At 36.6% G+C, this 18274-nt stretch overlaps 2 protein-coding genes across 6 annotated transcripts; one reads left to right on the top strand and one right to left on the bottom strand.

Annotated features, from left to right (window-relative positions):
• Positions 1-682: 682 nt before the first annotated feature.
• Positions 683-10299, top strand: LOC141819958 (uncharacterized). Of its 5 annotated transcripts, none has more exons than XM_074707223.1 (10): positions 683-1001; positions 2088-2158; positions 3726-4586; positions 5379-5472; positions 5541-5606; positions 5698-6540; positions 6617-8869; positions 8964-9030; positions 9517-9686; positions 9801-10299. In XM_074707223.1, the coding sequence occupies exons 1-10, from the start codon at positions 926-928 to the stop codon at positions 10109-10111; spliced, it is 4812 nt and encodes a 1603-aa protein (XP_074563324.1). In that variant the 5' UTR covers positions 683-925; the 3' UTR covers positions 10112-10299. The 5 variants fall into 5 exon arrangements, with proteins under 5 accessions (XP_074563324.1, XP_074563325.1, XP_074563327.1 ...); XM_074707224.1 differs by having other exon boundaries at positions 685-1001; positions 2093-2158; positions 9795-10299; XM_074707226.1 differs by having other exon boundaries at positions 685-1001; positions 6617-8824; positions 9795-10299.
• Positions 10300-15165: 4866 nt separating this feature from the next.
• Positions 15166-16473, bottom strand: LOC141819990 (transcription factor TCP20-like). Its single transcript, XM_074707262.1, has one exon. It carries the CDS (start codon positions 16333-16335, stop codon positions 15382-15384), a length of 954 nt encoding a protein of 317 aa, XP_074563363.1. The 5' UTR covers positions 16336-16473; the 3' UTR covers positions 15166-15381.
• Positions 16474-18274: the final 1801 nt, after the last annotated feature.

Genomic DNA, 18274 nt, shown 5'->3' with positions numbered 1-18274 from the left:
TCTGTTTAAATTATTTAACGGGGCGTATTACAAGTAATCCCCGATGGATTCAACTCAAATTGATGGCTCGACCCACGAGTAGAGCTATAAATGTGTTAAGGCAAATTAAATTTTATATGGGTCAAACTTTTTAGTAGGGTAATTAAGCAGGGCTAGTAAACTAAACTGTGAAATGAGTGTTTAAACTTAATTTATTTTTTTCTTATCTTGAGTTTGATTTGAACTTTGGTCATTTGAAATTATAGATTTTAAAGATTACGTAGTTTAATGAGTTTGCTATTATAAATTTATTTTAAGATTTTTTATTTGTTTAAAAGTTTAATAAGACTTTTAGTGATAATATAATTTATAAACTTATTAATTATTATGTATGAATATTATTCGTATATTTAGTTAAATAAATTATTTAAGAATATTCATTTAATTGAGATGGCATGAATATAAATAATCTCTGAATACTCAATTTACTTATCAAGGGGATAAAATAAAATTTTCCAGATTTTGCGGACTTCCTTATGATTTTAAAGCTACAAGGGTGGATTTGGGGAAAATAAAATAGTGTGGGGTGAAAATGAAAAATTCGTTACTGGTGTATTTTCGGTAACAAAATGCATAAAAAAGGTCTACTAATCTATCTTCTCCCCATCGTGCTCGTTGTCTCGCTCTCCTGTTCGGCGCTCCTGGCGATCTCGTCTTCCAATCCTTCAGCCTTCCTTTCTGATCGCTCATCGAACGCTCCTCCCTCTTGTTCTCAATCTCCTTTCACTGATCTCCAATCCCTAAACCTTTCTTCTCGTCTGTTCCTTTGATCTCCCTATAGATCCCTCGGTTTCCTTCCGATTCGCTGCCTCTTTCGCCTTCGGGAAAGCTAATCCGGGCTCTCGGGTCCGGATCTCTGCATCTTACTGCATCAGGTGCTGTGCGGATGGCGAGCGGCAACGTGGATCTGCCGGATGATCTTTTCATCACAAAGCCGACCGAGGAGGTGTGGGCCGGGAAAGGTGATACCCAAACGCTCCATTTTCTTTTAGGTTTCCCGATTTTTTGTTAGCGGGTTCCGATTTCTTACATCCAGCCGGAAGTGTGCTTTTAGGGTTTTGTTTTTTTAGTTTAAAAAATTGCGCGTGTTCGAATTTCGTTGTCCTCGCGCGTCGTGGATTTATTGTGGTTTATCGAGTATTCAGGAGCAAAATAAGTGTGATATGTATACAAAAAGTGTTACTTGTTTGAGCGACATTCCTGAGAGTTGCGCATCTGTTTAGACCGGTAAGTTAAATGCTAATAGTTGATGCCTGGATTTTTGAAGTAGATTTGTTGGCTATTTTGTGCCGTTTGTGGATTCTATTAAAAAAAAGATGGATGTGTTTATTGGATCCATTATTTTGCTCTTGTAGACTCGTTTTAGTGGAAATGCTGAGGGAAATAGTCATGGATTTTATCGAATTTTGTATAACTGCATCTATTATGAGTTTGTTCATAGAAATGTATGCATAGTCTCTATAAACCTTGTGTTGTAAGTATTAATTATTCTTCATATTTAGTTATAGTAATTAATAAGATAGTGGCCATATAGTTTACTTACCCAGAGCAGTTCTCTTCCTTTGGGGAGGGTACTTGGCATCCTAACAGTATTAGATTGTTAAAGACCATCCAACTTGATTGGTTGAAAAGGCCTAATGTAGGTCAAACATTTATGCTCATTGCAGAAAATGTGATTAGAAAATTTTAGTTTCTTTATTTATGTTACTTCGTGTCCATAGTGGCAGGCCTTATGATAGTGTTCCTCATAGAAACATCTTCCTTATCATCCTTTTGTTTACAAATTATTGTGCAATGATTTTCATTTTTCTTCCCAAATAGTTTGTATTACATAGGCCTTCATATGCTTTCAAACCAGAAATCCTGTCTCCTGATGATTGGTAGTTTCCTTAGATAAGAACCTTTGGAATTAGAATTCTTCTTCCCTGATGTTACTATTGTTGTGACTTTCTTCTCCACACTGGAATGCATTCTGGTTTTTGAATTTCTGTTTTTGTGACTTATTTTGTAATACTATTACATCAACTGAATGTGTTTGCATGTTGCAGATCAGGTGAATCCAGAAAATAATATTCCTCTGTCTCCTCAGTGGCTATATGCTAAACCTGGTGACAGCAAGGTTAGCTTTGGCAGTATTAACATTCCTTTACATGTTAGTCATTGATTTTTTATTCCTGGAATCATGATTAATTTTATCGTATGTGATGCCAATTCAATCTTTTTTAGATATTTTGTTTCTTGCTAATACTTTTTGGTTCTATGATTCTCTAATCTGATCCCGTGAATCCTTTAGTGGTTGCACAAAGGATCTCAATCTGATCTTGAAAAATAGCATTTATCGTACATTCTCACAGGAAGGAGAAAGTAACAAAAATATTATCTAAGGGATAAAAGTTTTGGGGGTAGAGTGCTAAAGGTTGTTGCTTCCTTTGTGTGATCATCATGTGCTTTTTTAATTAGATGAGCAGTTGTATAAGTTACAAGGTAAAATACATTTTATGCAATTTAATCTTGATTGCTAAGAAACAATAAGAAATTTTGATGTTGACATTGAAATTTATGTGCGGTGTAATCAGAAATGATATAAACACAAGCAATATGCACAATTTGGTGCCAACATAAGGCACCACTATTGTGGTGGTAGAGGCATGGGCATTCTGCCGAAGACCCATTCTTGAAACCTAGTTCTGCTGTTACTATTGTAAAATGAGGGAAACTCATCAAGGAAAGGTATAGTGTGTCTAATGGTAGTCCAGTTAAAATTCTGGGTTTATTAGTGCTTCAAGAGCAGTTAAAAGAGTCTTAGAAAGATTTTCATTATAAAAATGTCTAAGCAAATTCTCTTGAATTAATTGGAGATGGAAAAAAAACGTTGCCAGAATAAGGCTTGTTTTTTATTATGTGTTACAACAGAGGGCTCCATCATTTATTTAGGTGTTAGTTGGAACACCTTTCTATCAATTCTCTTTTTTGGTAAAGTTTGTTGTTGATTTTGTTTAAGGTCATATATAGTGTTTTACACTCTTGTTTTAGTGTTTCTTTTCTTGAAGTGGAGATAATCATAATTTTGCCCTGTCTAAAATTCATTTATGTTTATTATATTGCAGTAGTAAGGATGTTGAATTTTGATCAAGTGTACTGGATGCTTGAAACAATATCAAGAGTCCAAGCTATTGCTTTTTTAGTTTGATTAAAAATTTCAATAACTCTGCTATGTTCTGATTTCTTCTCATCTGTAAAGTGGTCTAGAATGAGCATTCTCTGCTTGATCCCTTTTGCCGTGTTTTTCCACTTTTGATCAAATATATGCCATTCATATTCTCTATCAGATTTAGGGACTTACACGACTCAATGATGGTGATTACCTGTTATATCTTGTTTCCGACAAACTCAAACACATAGCATAGCTTGTCATCGATGATATCTTTTTCTGCGCTTCATTCTAATTCTTTTCATGATAGTGTCAACTAACAAAACATATCTAATGCATATGCCCAGGCCCAAGTATTTCTGGGGTATTTTAATGATTTAAAGGCCCATACAGTGCAATTTGTAACATGATCAAGATTGCACTTTTAGACAATTTATCTTTGTAATTATTTACTTTATTCTCATAATAAGGTTATTCACTTGCAAGTCATTCTAAATATGCTCGTATATTCCTGACACTGATTTATTTGTTGTAGGATACTCGGCCACCAAGTTCACTACCATCTGGAACCTTGCCTGATTCTATTCAGAAAGATATCTGGCGTCTGGATGGATCACAGGACAAGAAAGAATGGAGAAAAAATGTATCTGATATTGATAGTAATCGACGGTGGCGCGAAGAAGAGAGAGAGACTAGCTTGCTTGCTAGGAGAGAACGCAAAAAGGAAGGAGAACGAGAAATTGAGTATCGCAAAGGTGATCGTCGACCTGAGAATGCCCTTGTTAAAGAACCTCTCGAATCTAGGACTCTGTCTTCAATTGAGAGGTTGCATGAAGTTCCTAACCGTGGTATGGGAAATGAAAATCGCCGGGATAGCAAGTGGTCATCAAGATGGGGCCCAGAGGACAAAGACAAGGAGTCACGGATAGAGAAGAAAGTGGAAGTAGAGAAAGAAGATTCTTATACTGAAAAGCAGTCTTTTTCTGCTAGCCTCCGCTCACTCTCTGGAACTGATTCTCGTGATAAATGGAGGCCGCGGCATCGTCAGGATGTTCATTCTGGGGGTTCCTCTGTTCGTGCTGCTCCTGGATTTGGTTTTGAAAGAGATCGTGTGGACAGTTCATCAAATTCTGGTTTTGCTCGTGGTAGGGGAAGATCAAACTCTGTTGCAGTATTGCAGCTGGGAAGTTCATTTGCTGGTGCTAGCTTAATTGGTGCAATCCCAGTAACTGAGCCTGAGTTCTGCTATCCTAGAGGGAAGCTTCTTGATATTTACAGGAAGCAGAAGACAGTTTTTGTTGATGCTACCCCTGTGAACTTTGTGGATGCTCCTCCAGTAACGACATCTAGCTTTGTAACTCCTTTGGCCTTTGACACTCCTGATGCAGAGGAAGAGGTATATATGAATTTGTATTACAATATCTTCATATTTTCAGGATACAAGTAAATTGAGCCAAGACTATGGAAATTAATGTAGAGTTAGAATGCTGTGAAGAATGTGCAGTGTTATCCATCATCATCATCATGCCATATTTGCCCCAACTTTTTGGGTCGGTATTATGGCATTACTAAAAATATGTAACAAAAATATTACCAATTGAGGGCAATTAGATGTACTCTAATATATGATGATATAAGAGAAAATGAGTTAACAATGAAATAAATATGATCAAAGATGACAAAATATATACGACTAATTGAGTTGATTAGAGTTGAATGAAAAGTGTAAGATAATTTTAGTTGGTGCAATTTCAAATGAATAAGTTTTTGGAACTAATCTAGCCCTGACAGGTTTTTCTTTCTTTTGCATTTCCTGACTCCAAAATCATGTTGATAGTTCTTATATTTTGCTATTTTTTTCTACTATAAAAATGCTTGTCTTCGATAGTGGTACGTAGCCATACAATTTAGAAGCTTGTTTTTTCAACTAGTTTTTTTCTTCTTCTTCTTTTGCATAGTCTGATTAGTAATAAAAAGAATGACTTGTTAAAAACAATGCTACCTACTAAACGCAAACAAGTTCCTACAGTACGAGTATTGAGATGACCTGAGAAGTTCCTATATGAGTCACTTTCTTGCATTTCTTACTGGCACCATCATTTCACCAAATTCATAGTTAAAACTATTTATTTTGTTTTCTTAGAGGTTCATAACTGACTAATGTGGCTGACAATTGTTGTCTTTAAAGATTCTTCTGAAAGAAATTTGGAAAGGGAAGGTCAACAGCATTGGAGCAAACTTAAGTAAGGAAAAGATGGCAAAAACTAATGAAGCTGATATAGGTGAGAAACATGCCATCATTTTCCTATTTTGTACTATGATTATTGAAACTAGTATATTTTTCATGCAGGTGATGAGGACAAGAGCATAATCGAAAAGAAACATGATAAAATGGAATTAATGGAAGATTCCAAAGGTAATGAGAATATCAGTTTTCATGTATTTGCTAAAGCTCTGTTTTTTACTTTTCTCATTAACAAACTAAACTTCTTGTTCTTTCATTTCAGAGCTGAATTCTGAACATGGACAACACAAGGACATTACTGTGGATTCTTTGATTAATTTGGTCGGTCCTGATGGTTTGGCCCCAAAGGTTGTGAACCATGATGTTTTTCTAGATAAACCAGATTCACTTGGTACCGATGTTAAGCATTCTGAGACAGATGATGGCATGATGAGAGAGATAAATGTTACTGATCAATCAAGTCGTCTAGATATTTTTAAAAATGTCAACTTAGGAGATGATTTCATTATCCCTTTTGATGTTGGTGCTAAGGTATCCGATAAGTCATGTCCTGTGTTTGACATTCCTCATGTGGAGGTTGTTAACAATAACAGACTTGAAAATAGAAAATTGGAGAACAAATTACCCAGTCCGGAGGAGTTGAGCTTATATTACCGAGACCCACAAGGTGATATACAGGGGCCATTTCTAGGTTTTGATATCATCTCTTGGTTTGAGCAAGGTTTCTTTGGCACAGATTTACCTGTGTGTTTATCTGATGCTCCTGAGGGCACACCTTTTCAGCCACTAGGTGAAGTTATGCCTCATTTGAAACTCGAGCTCCATCCTAGCACAAATATCTTCCCTGGTGAAAAATCTGAAACTTTGGATGCTACAAGTCATGAATTGGACCCTTCCTTTATTAGTGGTTCTTTTGCCTCAAAGGATCAACAGCAAACCTTGGCATTCGATGCTCTGGGTTCTCATTTAAAACTTGATGCTCTTGAAAATCAAACTATGCTAGATTCAAATAATGCCAGGTTACCCTTTTCCAAGGCAGAAACATCATTACGTATGATAGCTGAAGGTCACAACTTGCCTGATTTTACTGGGCAAGATGCTGAAGGTTTGTATAATAACTTGTCTATCTATGTTTTCTTATTTCTACACCAAATTTAGTTTCTGATCGAGACTGTCTGCAGTTGTGTTGTACAAAGGTAGGTCCTCAAGCAACATGGAGAAACAGCAACTTGGAAAAGTTGATAATCAGAACATTGCTCTATCAATGTCCATGAGCGCTCATCATTCTATGCTTGCTGAAACGGCAAATACTAGTTTTGCCCATCATAATCTTCAAAAGGGCAATGACATGAATCCTCTTGGATTGTTTTGGTCTGAACTAAAAGGTAACCAAAACAAGCCCCTTTCATCAACTATTCCAGGTTCCATGGAGAATTTGATTGGAAATTATGATTATGCAAGAACTGCCTCTCCATTTAACCTGAACCAGGAGCAACAGTTCATCTCGGGAAGAGACCTTCCAATCCCCAATGATTCATGGTCTAAAAATTATAGATGGAGCAACAATGCAAGAGTTCCTGACAATCTTGGTGCGAATAACATTTCCAGGTTTGAAGATGGGTCTAACCAACCTAGTTTAGAACAGTCTCTGCTTTTGCAACAATTACAGAAACAACAATTACAGCATCAACTTCATCAGCAAAGCTTACTAGCTCATCAAAATGCTGATTTATCTGGACCATACTTGGAGCAGGTGCATGAACTTATGCACCAGCACCCTGTTAATCAACAGAGTATGGAGGATCTAGAACAGATACTGAAGCTTAGGTTTGAACAACAGGTACATCTAGAACAGTTGCAGCAGCAACAATTGCATCAACAGCAGTTGCAACGACAGCGACAGTTGCACCAGCATTTTCAACATGATGAACCACAATTGGAATCACAACGGCAGATTTATCTCGAAAATTTGCTTCATCAACAATTACTCGAACCTGGTACTGGTTTATCAAATGTTTATCCACATGACAAAAACATGATGGATCAGATTTTTCTAAGGCAGCAACTTTTGAATGAGTCCCGGAAACATTCTGGCAATCTTTCTCATGAATCAGTGATGGAACAACTCATCCATGCAAATCAGGGGCTGAACTTTCAGCAGCAGAATAAAGATTTATTTAATGTATCTCATTCCATGCTGAGGCAGATGTCTCTGGAGCAACAATATCTTTTAGAACATCAGCTGGAGCAACTTCAGGCTCAGCAGCTCTCCGCTTCGAGGAATTTAACTGGTATCGAGGAAGAGAGGCACACAGGGGGGATCTGGTCGGTTGATGAATCTGGCCAATTCATCAGAACTGCAGCTAGTCAACCTCAGAATTATTCTTCCAGGCTTGGTCAATTAGACTTTTTGCAGAAACCACAAGGACCATCATTGGTAGAGCATCCCAGTCATTCTCAGCGAAACTACTTGTTGCAGGAGAGAATGCAAAGGGGGTTACATCCTCTTGATAGGTCAATGCATATGCCACGTGCAGGTACTTCTCCACCAAACATGGAACTAATTAATGCCATAGCACGTGGTCAAGGATTGGATGCACAAGACCATCTTGACCAACTTCATGCTTCTGGTCAGATGGGACAGTTTCATTCTAATTTTCACTCTCATCAAAGACAGATTTCCAGAGAATTCTCTGGTCCACACATGGATCCAACAGAGAGCCACTGGTCTGAGATGGCTAGACAGCTACCAGCTGACCTAATAGAATCCCAGCTGAAACAGTTGCAAATTAAAGCTGAGAAGCAGAGAGGCGCTAATATGAATATCTCCTTTGAGAACCCAAATGCATGGACACCATATCAAGGAAATAATGAAAGCTCAAAATATGAGTTGAGAGACTTACTTCATCAAGAAATGCTTCACCAATCTCAACAATCACTCAGTTTGGTGGATGGTGCCGCTACATCATCCTATGAGCAAAAGGACCCTTCTTGGCTCTACTCACTACCTGATTCAGAAAATCCATATGATTTGAACAGAGAGAGAGCAGGGTTAGGGGGTGCTTTTTCAGATGCTTCTCTTTTGGAGCAAGTAGGACGGCCTTTGAAAGAACAAATCATGAATACCATTGATAATAAATTTGAGAGCAGCAACAGATTCACTTTAAAGCCTGGTTTCGCAACTTCTTTTGAACAGAAACAATTCCCACCAGATTTAGACTTATTTGAAAGGGGGAGGCTTCCAAATTCTTTAAGTGACACTTCCTTACAATTGATAGATTTCTCTAATCTGAAGGATGGGGAGAGAGGAAAGACGCAGAATATCAGTGGAAGTTCCAGGATCCAATCAATGATGGATGCGCAAGAGAGTAGGGTTATGCAAGCAGAAGGTCATGATGGCAAGTCTTTTAAGCAAGACTTATTTGAGATAACTAGTAATTTAATCTGTATTTTCTGTCCTAAGTTGACAGTTTATTCTCTTTGTCGGTTTATGCAGGTGTACTAATTTGACATTTGCTGCTTGTGCAGGTTTAGGCTTCTTTGACTATGAAGCAGAATTTGTTCATGCTGGCAAGGAAGAGGCGCCTAACAATATGTAAGGATGTTGTGTCTGTTTACATAGTTAATTTCTTGTCGTATTCTTCCAGGCTTCTTTTCACTATCTATTTAGGTAGTTATGCCTATTCTCTTGTTAATTATCTATTCATTGTTGGGGCATTATTTATTTCGTTAATGGTTTGTTATTGGCTCTCATTATTCTTGAATTTGCATTTATGATTTAGATTAACAATGGGGCATAACAATCCATACAGTTGCTTGCAAGCGTGCGTGCAGATGCTTATGCTTCCTTGGATAATTCATATTCTAGTCATGATTTGTAACTTTGAGCATTGTAACTTCTTAAGTAGGCGACCAACAATTTGGATTCACTAAGGATAATGGAATGTTCTCCAGTAAAATTTTTCAATCTTTAGTGTATTTTGATTTTGCAATTGGTTACTATTTTTCTATTAACCAGTTATGGAACCATATTTTATGGTCTGATTCCAATCATATTGCGGTTCTTGGTTTTGCTATCTAGGACATATGGTGATCCAAAAGCTGCTGATAGTTTCTTAAAACATGCCTATGATCTCCATGACATGTCATCTGCAAGACCTCTCCATGACATGCCATCTGCAAGACCACCATCCGCCGGCACTCTTCAAATTGCAAAAGGGCATGATTCTGTAACTTATGGATCTTCAGAAGGTATAATCTTCGAATTTTGAGACCTTTTCCTTCACATCATCTTGGAAGATTCTTCATCCTTGCTAAAGAAATATTGATGCCAAATTAGTTAATACTAACAAATATTAGGTACAGAACTACAGCAAGAACATGGAGCTACTCTCTCATCCCAATCCTCAGAGGTGCTAAGATCTCACAAGAAAGACTTCAAATTTCGTAGGACCTCTTCTAGCAATGACACCGATACTATAGAGCCTTCATTCAGTGATATGCTGAAGAGCACCAAAAAATCCATGCCAGAGCATGAGAACATTGAAACAGGTTCAGTCGGAAAGAGTAGCAAAAAGAAAGGAAAGAAAGGGAGACAGATCGACCCGTCTCTTCTCGGCTTCAAAGTTCACAGCAACCGCATCCTGATGGGTGAGATCCAGCGCCCGGATGATTGACTGATTGAGCATCACCTTGTTTCTTTAGTTGTAAAGTTCCTCACAAATCCTTTTTTTCCTCAAAATGATATATGCAGTTTCTTCTACATGTCCCTTAAAAATGAGGGTTCATAGTCCATTTTTTGTTCTGTATGTTCCATTGTTCTCATTTTGAACATTTATGTACAGACGAGTAGTTATTTTGTTAATGTTTTTTCGTCTTCCTAAGTCTCTCAACCAACTTCGTTTACTTAAATTTTACTTTGAAGTGAGTAAAAATCAGGAGAAATTGTTTCATTGTGTTCTTGGTTTTTCTTTTTAAAAAATAATGATAGAGCATATATATATTAAATTCGTTATTTTAAATAGATTAAATTTGAGTGAGAGAGGAGAAAAAACAGATTTTTATTGTCACCAACTTTTCTCCCATATAAAATATTTGTTTTCTTTACCCCTTTCTTTACCTTTAGAAAACATAGTTTTAATGAATAACTAAAACATAATAAAAAAAAAATACTCATAGAATATTTGTTTCATTATAACAGATTTAATTTTGAAATTTATTTTTTGTACAATTTAATTAATAACTAAAACATAATAAAAAATAATTTCTCTCTAATCTCTAATTTTAAATTTCTACTTCTATTTTTCTGTTGCTCTATTTTTTTTTTAGATCTCTATTTTTTTGAATTAATTAATTTAAGACTTAAAAATTAATTAAAGTATCAAAATTCCATCATATGACATGAAAACATAATATATTTTAAAAATTCATTTACTTTGTAAATGAATCTCACATTTACACATTCAAATTGTATCGTATCATTTTTTTTAAAAAAATTTATCCTTAATAACTAGTTTAAATATATCAAACCATATCATATTATTCGACTTACTATTCTCGATTTTACTCGAGTTTAGCCAAAGATGATATGAGCATAATTCGCACCCATAATTTTACGATTGGTACACCTCCATGTTCCCAAGATCTCAAATATTCATACCTTTGTTATCGAGATAGTTTTATTTATTTATTTACATATAATATTATATAGAATTAAATATTTTCTTGCAACTCATTCTCGAGCCACCAAGCCACTTACACTAGAAATCCTTGATCCCTATCTAAGTATCTTCATTAGGATCCTAAAGATCCAACCAAATACTAAACTATCTCTAAAGATCAAATGTGACATTTGTTAAATCTAAAAGAATTAATTATAAACTGATAAAATAATAATACTAATGTTCAACCGGAAGAACTAGATGCATCGACACATAATGGCAACATTAAATTTCCCAAATTCATATACAACATAGGCATTGCTACCGAAACAAGCCAACTGGATACACCAGTCCATATCGGCATATTAGTACTAGAGCATATAAACATCACGTAATATTCGCACAATTATCGACCAAACTCGCTATAGAAAGAGCTATGTTTTTTCATAAGCTGCCAAAGATGCTCACGAATTTGCTTTTGAACCATTCTCCTCGAGTTCATCTGAACAACCCAAGAGCCAAAGTGAATGAGATAACTAGTAAGTGCGAAATAAGCCAAATGTGATAAGCAAAGTGGAAACAAATTTCAACAAGAAAGTCACAAGTATTTCAAAGAAACTAGATCTAATAGAAGAGTTAAGCAATTTAAAATGATTGATGTTGACATAAGTGACCGAATATGGGCGTCGCGAGCCAAAAGTAGCAGATAAGAAATATGCAATTTCATAGTGGTTACAAATAACAAGCAGGAGTCATATAGATATTGAGTTAGGAGCATATGAAATATGTAGGAGAAACGAATAATTTTCGTTGGATTTCATATACAAAGTGTTGTAGCATCTAAAAACTTCCAGCTCGATGTCTGTACCAATATCGAAGGAATAAGGCAACAAGCAGTGTTGCAGGTTCTATCCATGTGTAGTTGGATGATGAATTTAAGAGGTGGCATTCGTGCTTTATGTGTAGCATTTCGCTTCACATACCCTTCTCCCAAGAGAGGGGAGTATCACAAACATTCCAATGGTCAAATAAGATCAAAATGTAAGCAAATCATAAGTCAGGAAGATATAACTGGTTAAGTTAGGAATTAAATGGAATTAGTTTCACTGAATTTAGATAATTATGTAGAGAAAATTAAATAAGAAAATATAGCTGCTGCATAAAGCAAACCAAAATCTGGATAAAGGAATTGGCCTTAACTTATGAATCCATTACAAGTATCAAACAATATGCAATTAAGAAAAATGATAAATTTAATAGAAGATGTTTCAAAAACAACACAAGGGAATTATGTAATTATTCAGCTAAATTGAAGATGATATACAATTCAAAAGAGTTATAAACGATGTGTCACGAAAGATGAATGAAAGATGATTTGAATCATAGGTGAATCTATTTTGATTGATCACCAAAAACTAATGTGACAATGATCTCAAGTCTAGCTCAACCACTGGAGGTTTTTTCCGTGAGTCTCACTTCATCCTCTCTTTGTTGACATGCAAATAGGAGGATGAAGTGATCTCTTTGTTTCAAAAACACATGCTCACATGCTTTATCAACTCTTTCCAAAACTGTGTTTCGTCTGCGTGAGTATGGTTAGTTTTAAACCACTTTGTGTTAGAACCTTTCTAGTTTATCTAGCAAGTTGGATATTGATAGTACACATGCTCAAGCTTGAGGAGGCGGCTTAGAGTTGTGAGCCTTGAGTGTTAGCAGATTTATCTAGCCCATGAATTTTTTTGCATGTATCTTTTCAAGAGTGCTGGTGTTATACATGAAAGAGCAAGCATGCAAAAGAAGTGAAGTTTATGCTGCCAATGAAGAAATCAATTACCAGTCTTGAACTTTTGGAGGAGGAAAGCATTATCTAGAAACCAAAATCTCACATAGAAGGATTAGATGCAGATGAAGGGAAAAGGATCTAGCCATCACTAGTCCTCAAACCCCCAAGGATGACATTATTAAGGAGGGTGGTTCAGAGGATAACAAATCTGACTCAACCCGAAGGATATATGTCCCCATTCAGAAAGCATATGCAATTTTTTTCTTGTGTTTGAACTCTGATAGCGAAAATATGTTGGGCAATATGGAGAAAAGTGAAGAAGGTTTCTAAACAGGAGGGACCAACAAAATTGTTGAGCAATAGTAACATCATTGAAGTTGTTATTGTATTGTGTTACATGCATGTTAGACATCAATAAATGATGAGTGTCACATTGATCTTCCTATTCTTGAATTAAAGTGGTGGTTGTATCTCCATTGATCAATGGAGAGACTATGACAGGGATACATAGTTTACCTAATTATCACAGCAGATGAATAACATTTTATGATCTCATTTCCAACAAACCTTTCCCACATTTGAAAGGTTTGTTATATTTCGTGTATAGATAATTTAACCAATAAGAGATGTACTAATAAAATTAACATTGTAAAATAGAAATCAAAATCATGGGTAGTGCTGATAGAATTCTATATGTATAAAAAAAGAATACCTATTTTTTTTTAAAAAAAATATCTATCACTATGATTGGAAAAGCTAAAGCAAATTCTAACTAGATGGAAAACAAACAAGCTGTTCATTAGTCTAATATCCAGGTGTTTGAAGGTGCCATTACTTTTAAATTTTTCATGAAGAATTTGTACCTAAATTGGGAGTGTCAATGGCTTTGGATAACAGAAGTTCTACCTGTTATTTTCCTGATGGGCAACTTCCCTCATTTTGAAGAATGTTTGGGAAGAGTAAAACAGTCTCCATATTATTCAGGGCACTATTTCTTACCCCAATGTGGCTGGGAGATTAATTAGTGTTCGTATGGAGCATTTAACATTCCATTGGTTTCTTTATAGCAGTCAAGACTAGGAATGCTATCAGTAGGTGTTGAATGATATTAACTCAACATCTACTGAATGTATTCCAGAAACAGTTTTCCACAGAAAAATCCTTGTTCTTCCAACAGATATGGTGTCCTATTTTCATAATGATAACTAAGAAAAACCAAAAGAGGAAAGTAGAAAATGTTCAAAGATATCCACCCTTTTCTTGATTCAAAAATTATCTAATAAACTCAATCACAATAACAGTCTTAAGGGTACAACCTTACAGAAGTGGTATGCTTTGGTTTCATGAAGAATCAATACCAACAAGAGTTCATACCAAGCGATCCATATTGTGCATTCATATATTTTGGATTGCATTGTAAAAGCCCATGAAGAGACTCAACTCAATCTAAAATGCCAGTGCATTAAGGTGAGGACCTCTTGGTATTTAAGCATGGAGCATGTTTAATAAGATTCGATTAGAAATGTCCTTCTAACATTATCTTTAACATAACCCCTAAAATCCAATGTTGTTGGAGATGAGGGGCCAGTTCTGACACCATGTTTTATTCAAGAAGAGAAAATTGTGAATCACTCGGTATTTAAGCATGTTTCATAAATTTCACGTAGCAATGTGAGACTAAGTCGTAGAGTTCTGTTGTCTCCTGCTCATTTCCTTACTACCCTTAACATGCCTATATTCTATTGGTATCAATCATATAGAACTATGTATAGTACTGTACATGGAAACCTTATGAGATGAAGTTTTCATATCAAATACCTTGGCCATGATTAGATATCAACATCATTCGTGTTATTGGATTTACAAGATGTCGATGAGCAACACAACATGCATATATGTTGCTAAAAATATTGATTTTTTCATGACATAACTATGAACAACTTTGACATGCAGCCATGGCATGGTGCCATGTAGTATGTTTGTGACAGTTTGTAGAAGACATAAATATGAAGTTCTAACAGGAAAAGGCAGATGCTAGATATCAGAACTAACATACGTTGAGTAGACGAACCAATACAAATGAAAATTGGTATTTGAGCAAAATAGAAAATGCTAATTCTTATTAGTACAAACATCCAAGCACAACTACATATGTATGGAACAGAAGCTATTATCTACACACCTCGATAAAAGGACACTCAGCTTCCGGTCGACATATCCAGCTGTGTTATTGCACACCTGTGCGTTCCACACATCACAATAGAGCATTTAAACCCAAGCCTGCCAGTGTAATAAGTAATTCTTGTGAACTAACAATGGAAGAGATACCTGAGCTTGAAAACCAAAAGTGTAGTTTGCAGAGAAAGTATGGGAAGAAAGATGAAGTTCTATTGTCCATCTTTCTTGCCTTTCTAGTTGAATTGAAACAAAGTAGAAAAACAATCAAACAAAACGAAAGCTCAAATTTTGCAGCAGCTTTAGCTCAGCTTGAATGCTCTCCTTCTTAATGTTCTGAACCCTCCTGTGAATCCTCCTCGTCCTCCTCCTTATGATGAGTCTGCTGCGACGGCGGCAGTCGCGGATGTTGTTGCAACTGCCGACCGCCATCGGCGCCAGCAGCCAACCTCCCGGGCACCATCTGCTGATAGAACTGATTCATGGCATGCGGATTCAAAACCCCAATTTGGGCATCTTGCGAGAGGCCAAGCTCCAGACCGGGTAACTGCTGTCCATGGCCTCCGAGCATCGATGCGAAACTCATTGCTCCCAAATTGGGGTTGGGCAAGTCGAGTCCGTGCGGCCCCATCCTTTGCACAAAGTTGCCGACGGAGCCATCTCCACCGCTCCCGGCTGTAAGGTTCGAGCTTGATGGGGAGGCGGTCGCCATCGAATGCAAGAATCCGTAATTGAATCCGCCCCCTAGCCCTGGCGGTGGCCACAAGCCAGGGTAAGACCTAGAGAGGCCTGCAGGCCCAACCAAAGCCCAGTTAGCCCGCGCTGCGGAGGCGCCTCCGTGCCCTACCTCGTCCAGCTTTGGTTGGAGCCCGGCAAGGCCAGTGGAGCCATAACGGGACACAGAACCGGCAGCGGCGGCCGTCGCGAGAGCCGACGCCGGGATGGTTCCGGAGCCGGTGGCGGCGATGATGGAGGGCTCTGCTTGCTGCAGGAGCCACTGGATGGTCTCCCCGTCGGACTTGTGCCCCAATTCCCGCGTAAGCTGGAACACCCTGGCGGCGCACAGGGCGGGCATCCTGATCCTCCTCCCCCGACCGTCAACTTTGGTGTGCCGGTCCTTGTTGGAGCTCCTCTTGGGCGCAAGCTGCCTCCTTTGCTCCGCTGCCGCCCCCGATCCCGTGGAAGGCAAAAGGTCGCTGCTTTGTGATCCGGATGAGACCGCGGCGGCATCCCCCTTCTTCTGCTGAAACTTGGGGACCTCCTGTGGCACCTTGGAATCCATCAAAGTGCGAGATGGTGACCTTGATAGAGGAGGGGGAAAAGGCAGGATTTTGGGGCCTGTGGCAGAGAGATGGAACCGAAGAGGGAGAAGAAGTGGCCTTCCCCGCCTCTCCTCCAATGATTAGCCTTGCAAATTTACCATCGCTTTTACTCTTTCTCTCGCTGTTAACGATCAATTTCCAGCGAAGTGGACAACTTGTTGGAGTGTCCCAATCCAGTGAGACTGTCTACTCTACGCGATTCATGTCCTCGACTTTAGATTTCTTTCTGCCTTTTGACTTCTTGTCCTCAATCAGCGACTGATGACGCTTAAATATTCCTTCCTCCAATTCAACTGATTGGATTCCCTGTCTCATGATTACTTCTACTGCCCTGTTTCCCTCTTTCCACCCTGTCTGTGACATGATTGCTCAGGACAGTGAAGCTGCACCACTTGGCAGGGATGAACGATTGGCCCTTGGTGTGGACGATCTTTGCTGATTTTTCTTGTCCTTTCTTTGTAGATTTTCTCCGCCCTTTCTTCCACGGAGCAGACAGCTTCACAGGCGATACAGAAACAGGATAATAGGTAGAAGAAAATGACAGCAGCTTCTTGGTCATCCTTTCTGTGTTTGTATGCCAAGCTTGAAGAAGCTCTCGATCCATGTCCAGTCATCACAGTGACAATCTTAGCTTCATCTTGTTAAAAGTCCACACACATCTTGATAAGATTTCACAAGACAGATCGTTGATAGAGACATTTTGTAGAGGCAAGGCAGTAGTAGGGTGGCATTAAAATAAGCCAAGCTTATCCACCAACTACATCATTGCCACACAATTTGTTTGACTCACAATTTGTTTGACTATCATCTTGAAGATGAAGATGACATGTGAGACATGGGTATCAAACAATTTTAACTGAAAGAAGGAATTTTTTGCCCCCATAAAATTATTGTGATGAAGCAAAATTAATCTCTTATAATACATGGATAAGTATACATAGATTGTTTTATTTTTAAAGGAGAGAAGGATTTAATTTTGAAAGTAGATTGTTGTATTTTATTTCTTCTTTTATATCTTAATAAAAAATTAAAAATAAAAGGATTTAAAATTGCATAAATTTATTTAGGGGTTGATAAATCTAAATCTTCTATAATTTATAATATTTTATTAAATTTCAATGAGTATATTTTTAAAAACTTAAAATATTTGCTTTATTAAATATTTTAAAGTTATTGTGGATAGAAAGTATTAACAATTATAAATTATAAATCAATCTCTTTTCTAATGTTAGAGTTTTTACTTTAATAATTATAATAATTGATGATCAAAGTGGCTAATAAAAATGATATCTATAGGGGTCATAGATTCTTTCTGTAATACTTGTTTCACTTGATGTCTCATTTTATTATAGCTACAAAACTATTTGAGTAGGATCATTTAATTTAGGGATAAACATTTTATAAGTAAATTTTACTTTAAAAAATAGAAACACTAGATAAGATAGAATAATATTCATGACTATTTAATAAAGAAGATAATTTATTTTTTTCCATCAAATTTTTAAGAAGCATTAGTTTAATCAAGCACCTCATGTAAAAAAGTTTTTAAAAAATGTTGTCATGGTAAGTAAAATGGAACTAGTAAAAGAACACGGGGAAAAGAATTGTCAAAAAAATAACTCTCACTTTTTCATTTATTACGTATTCATAACTAGTAGGATATAAAAATTTCAACCCTATCACACTAATAACAGTGTATTTATATAACCTCTAATCAATATTAATTAATATTATAATATAATAATATTTTAATTCTGATTAATATTTTAATATTATATTATAAAATTTATAATTTATAATTATTATAAGATAAATATTTCATATCAATATTATATTATAAATAATTTATTTTTTATCAATATTAATCTATATTATATTATAACAACTACTACATCATAA

This window comes from Curcuma longa, unplaced genomic scaffold (genome assembly GCF_044706935.1).
Source record: "Curcuma longa cultivar G26 ecotype Majalengka, Jawa Barat unplaced genomic scaffold, ITB_CL_G26_1.1 utg2646_np1212_2152390_RagTag, whole genome shotgun sequence".
Lineage (NCBI taxonomy): Eukaryota > Viridiplantae > Streptophyta > Magnoliopsida > Zingiberales > Zingiberaceae > Curcuma > Curcuma longa.
The sequence above is the reverse complement of the archived record's forward strand: the minus strand, read 5'-3'. Positions and strand labels throughout refer to the sequence as shown.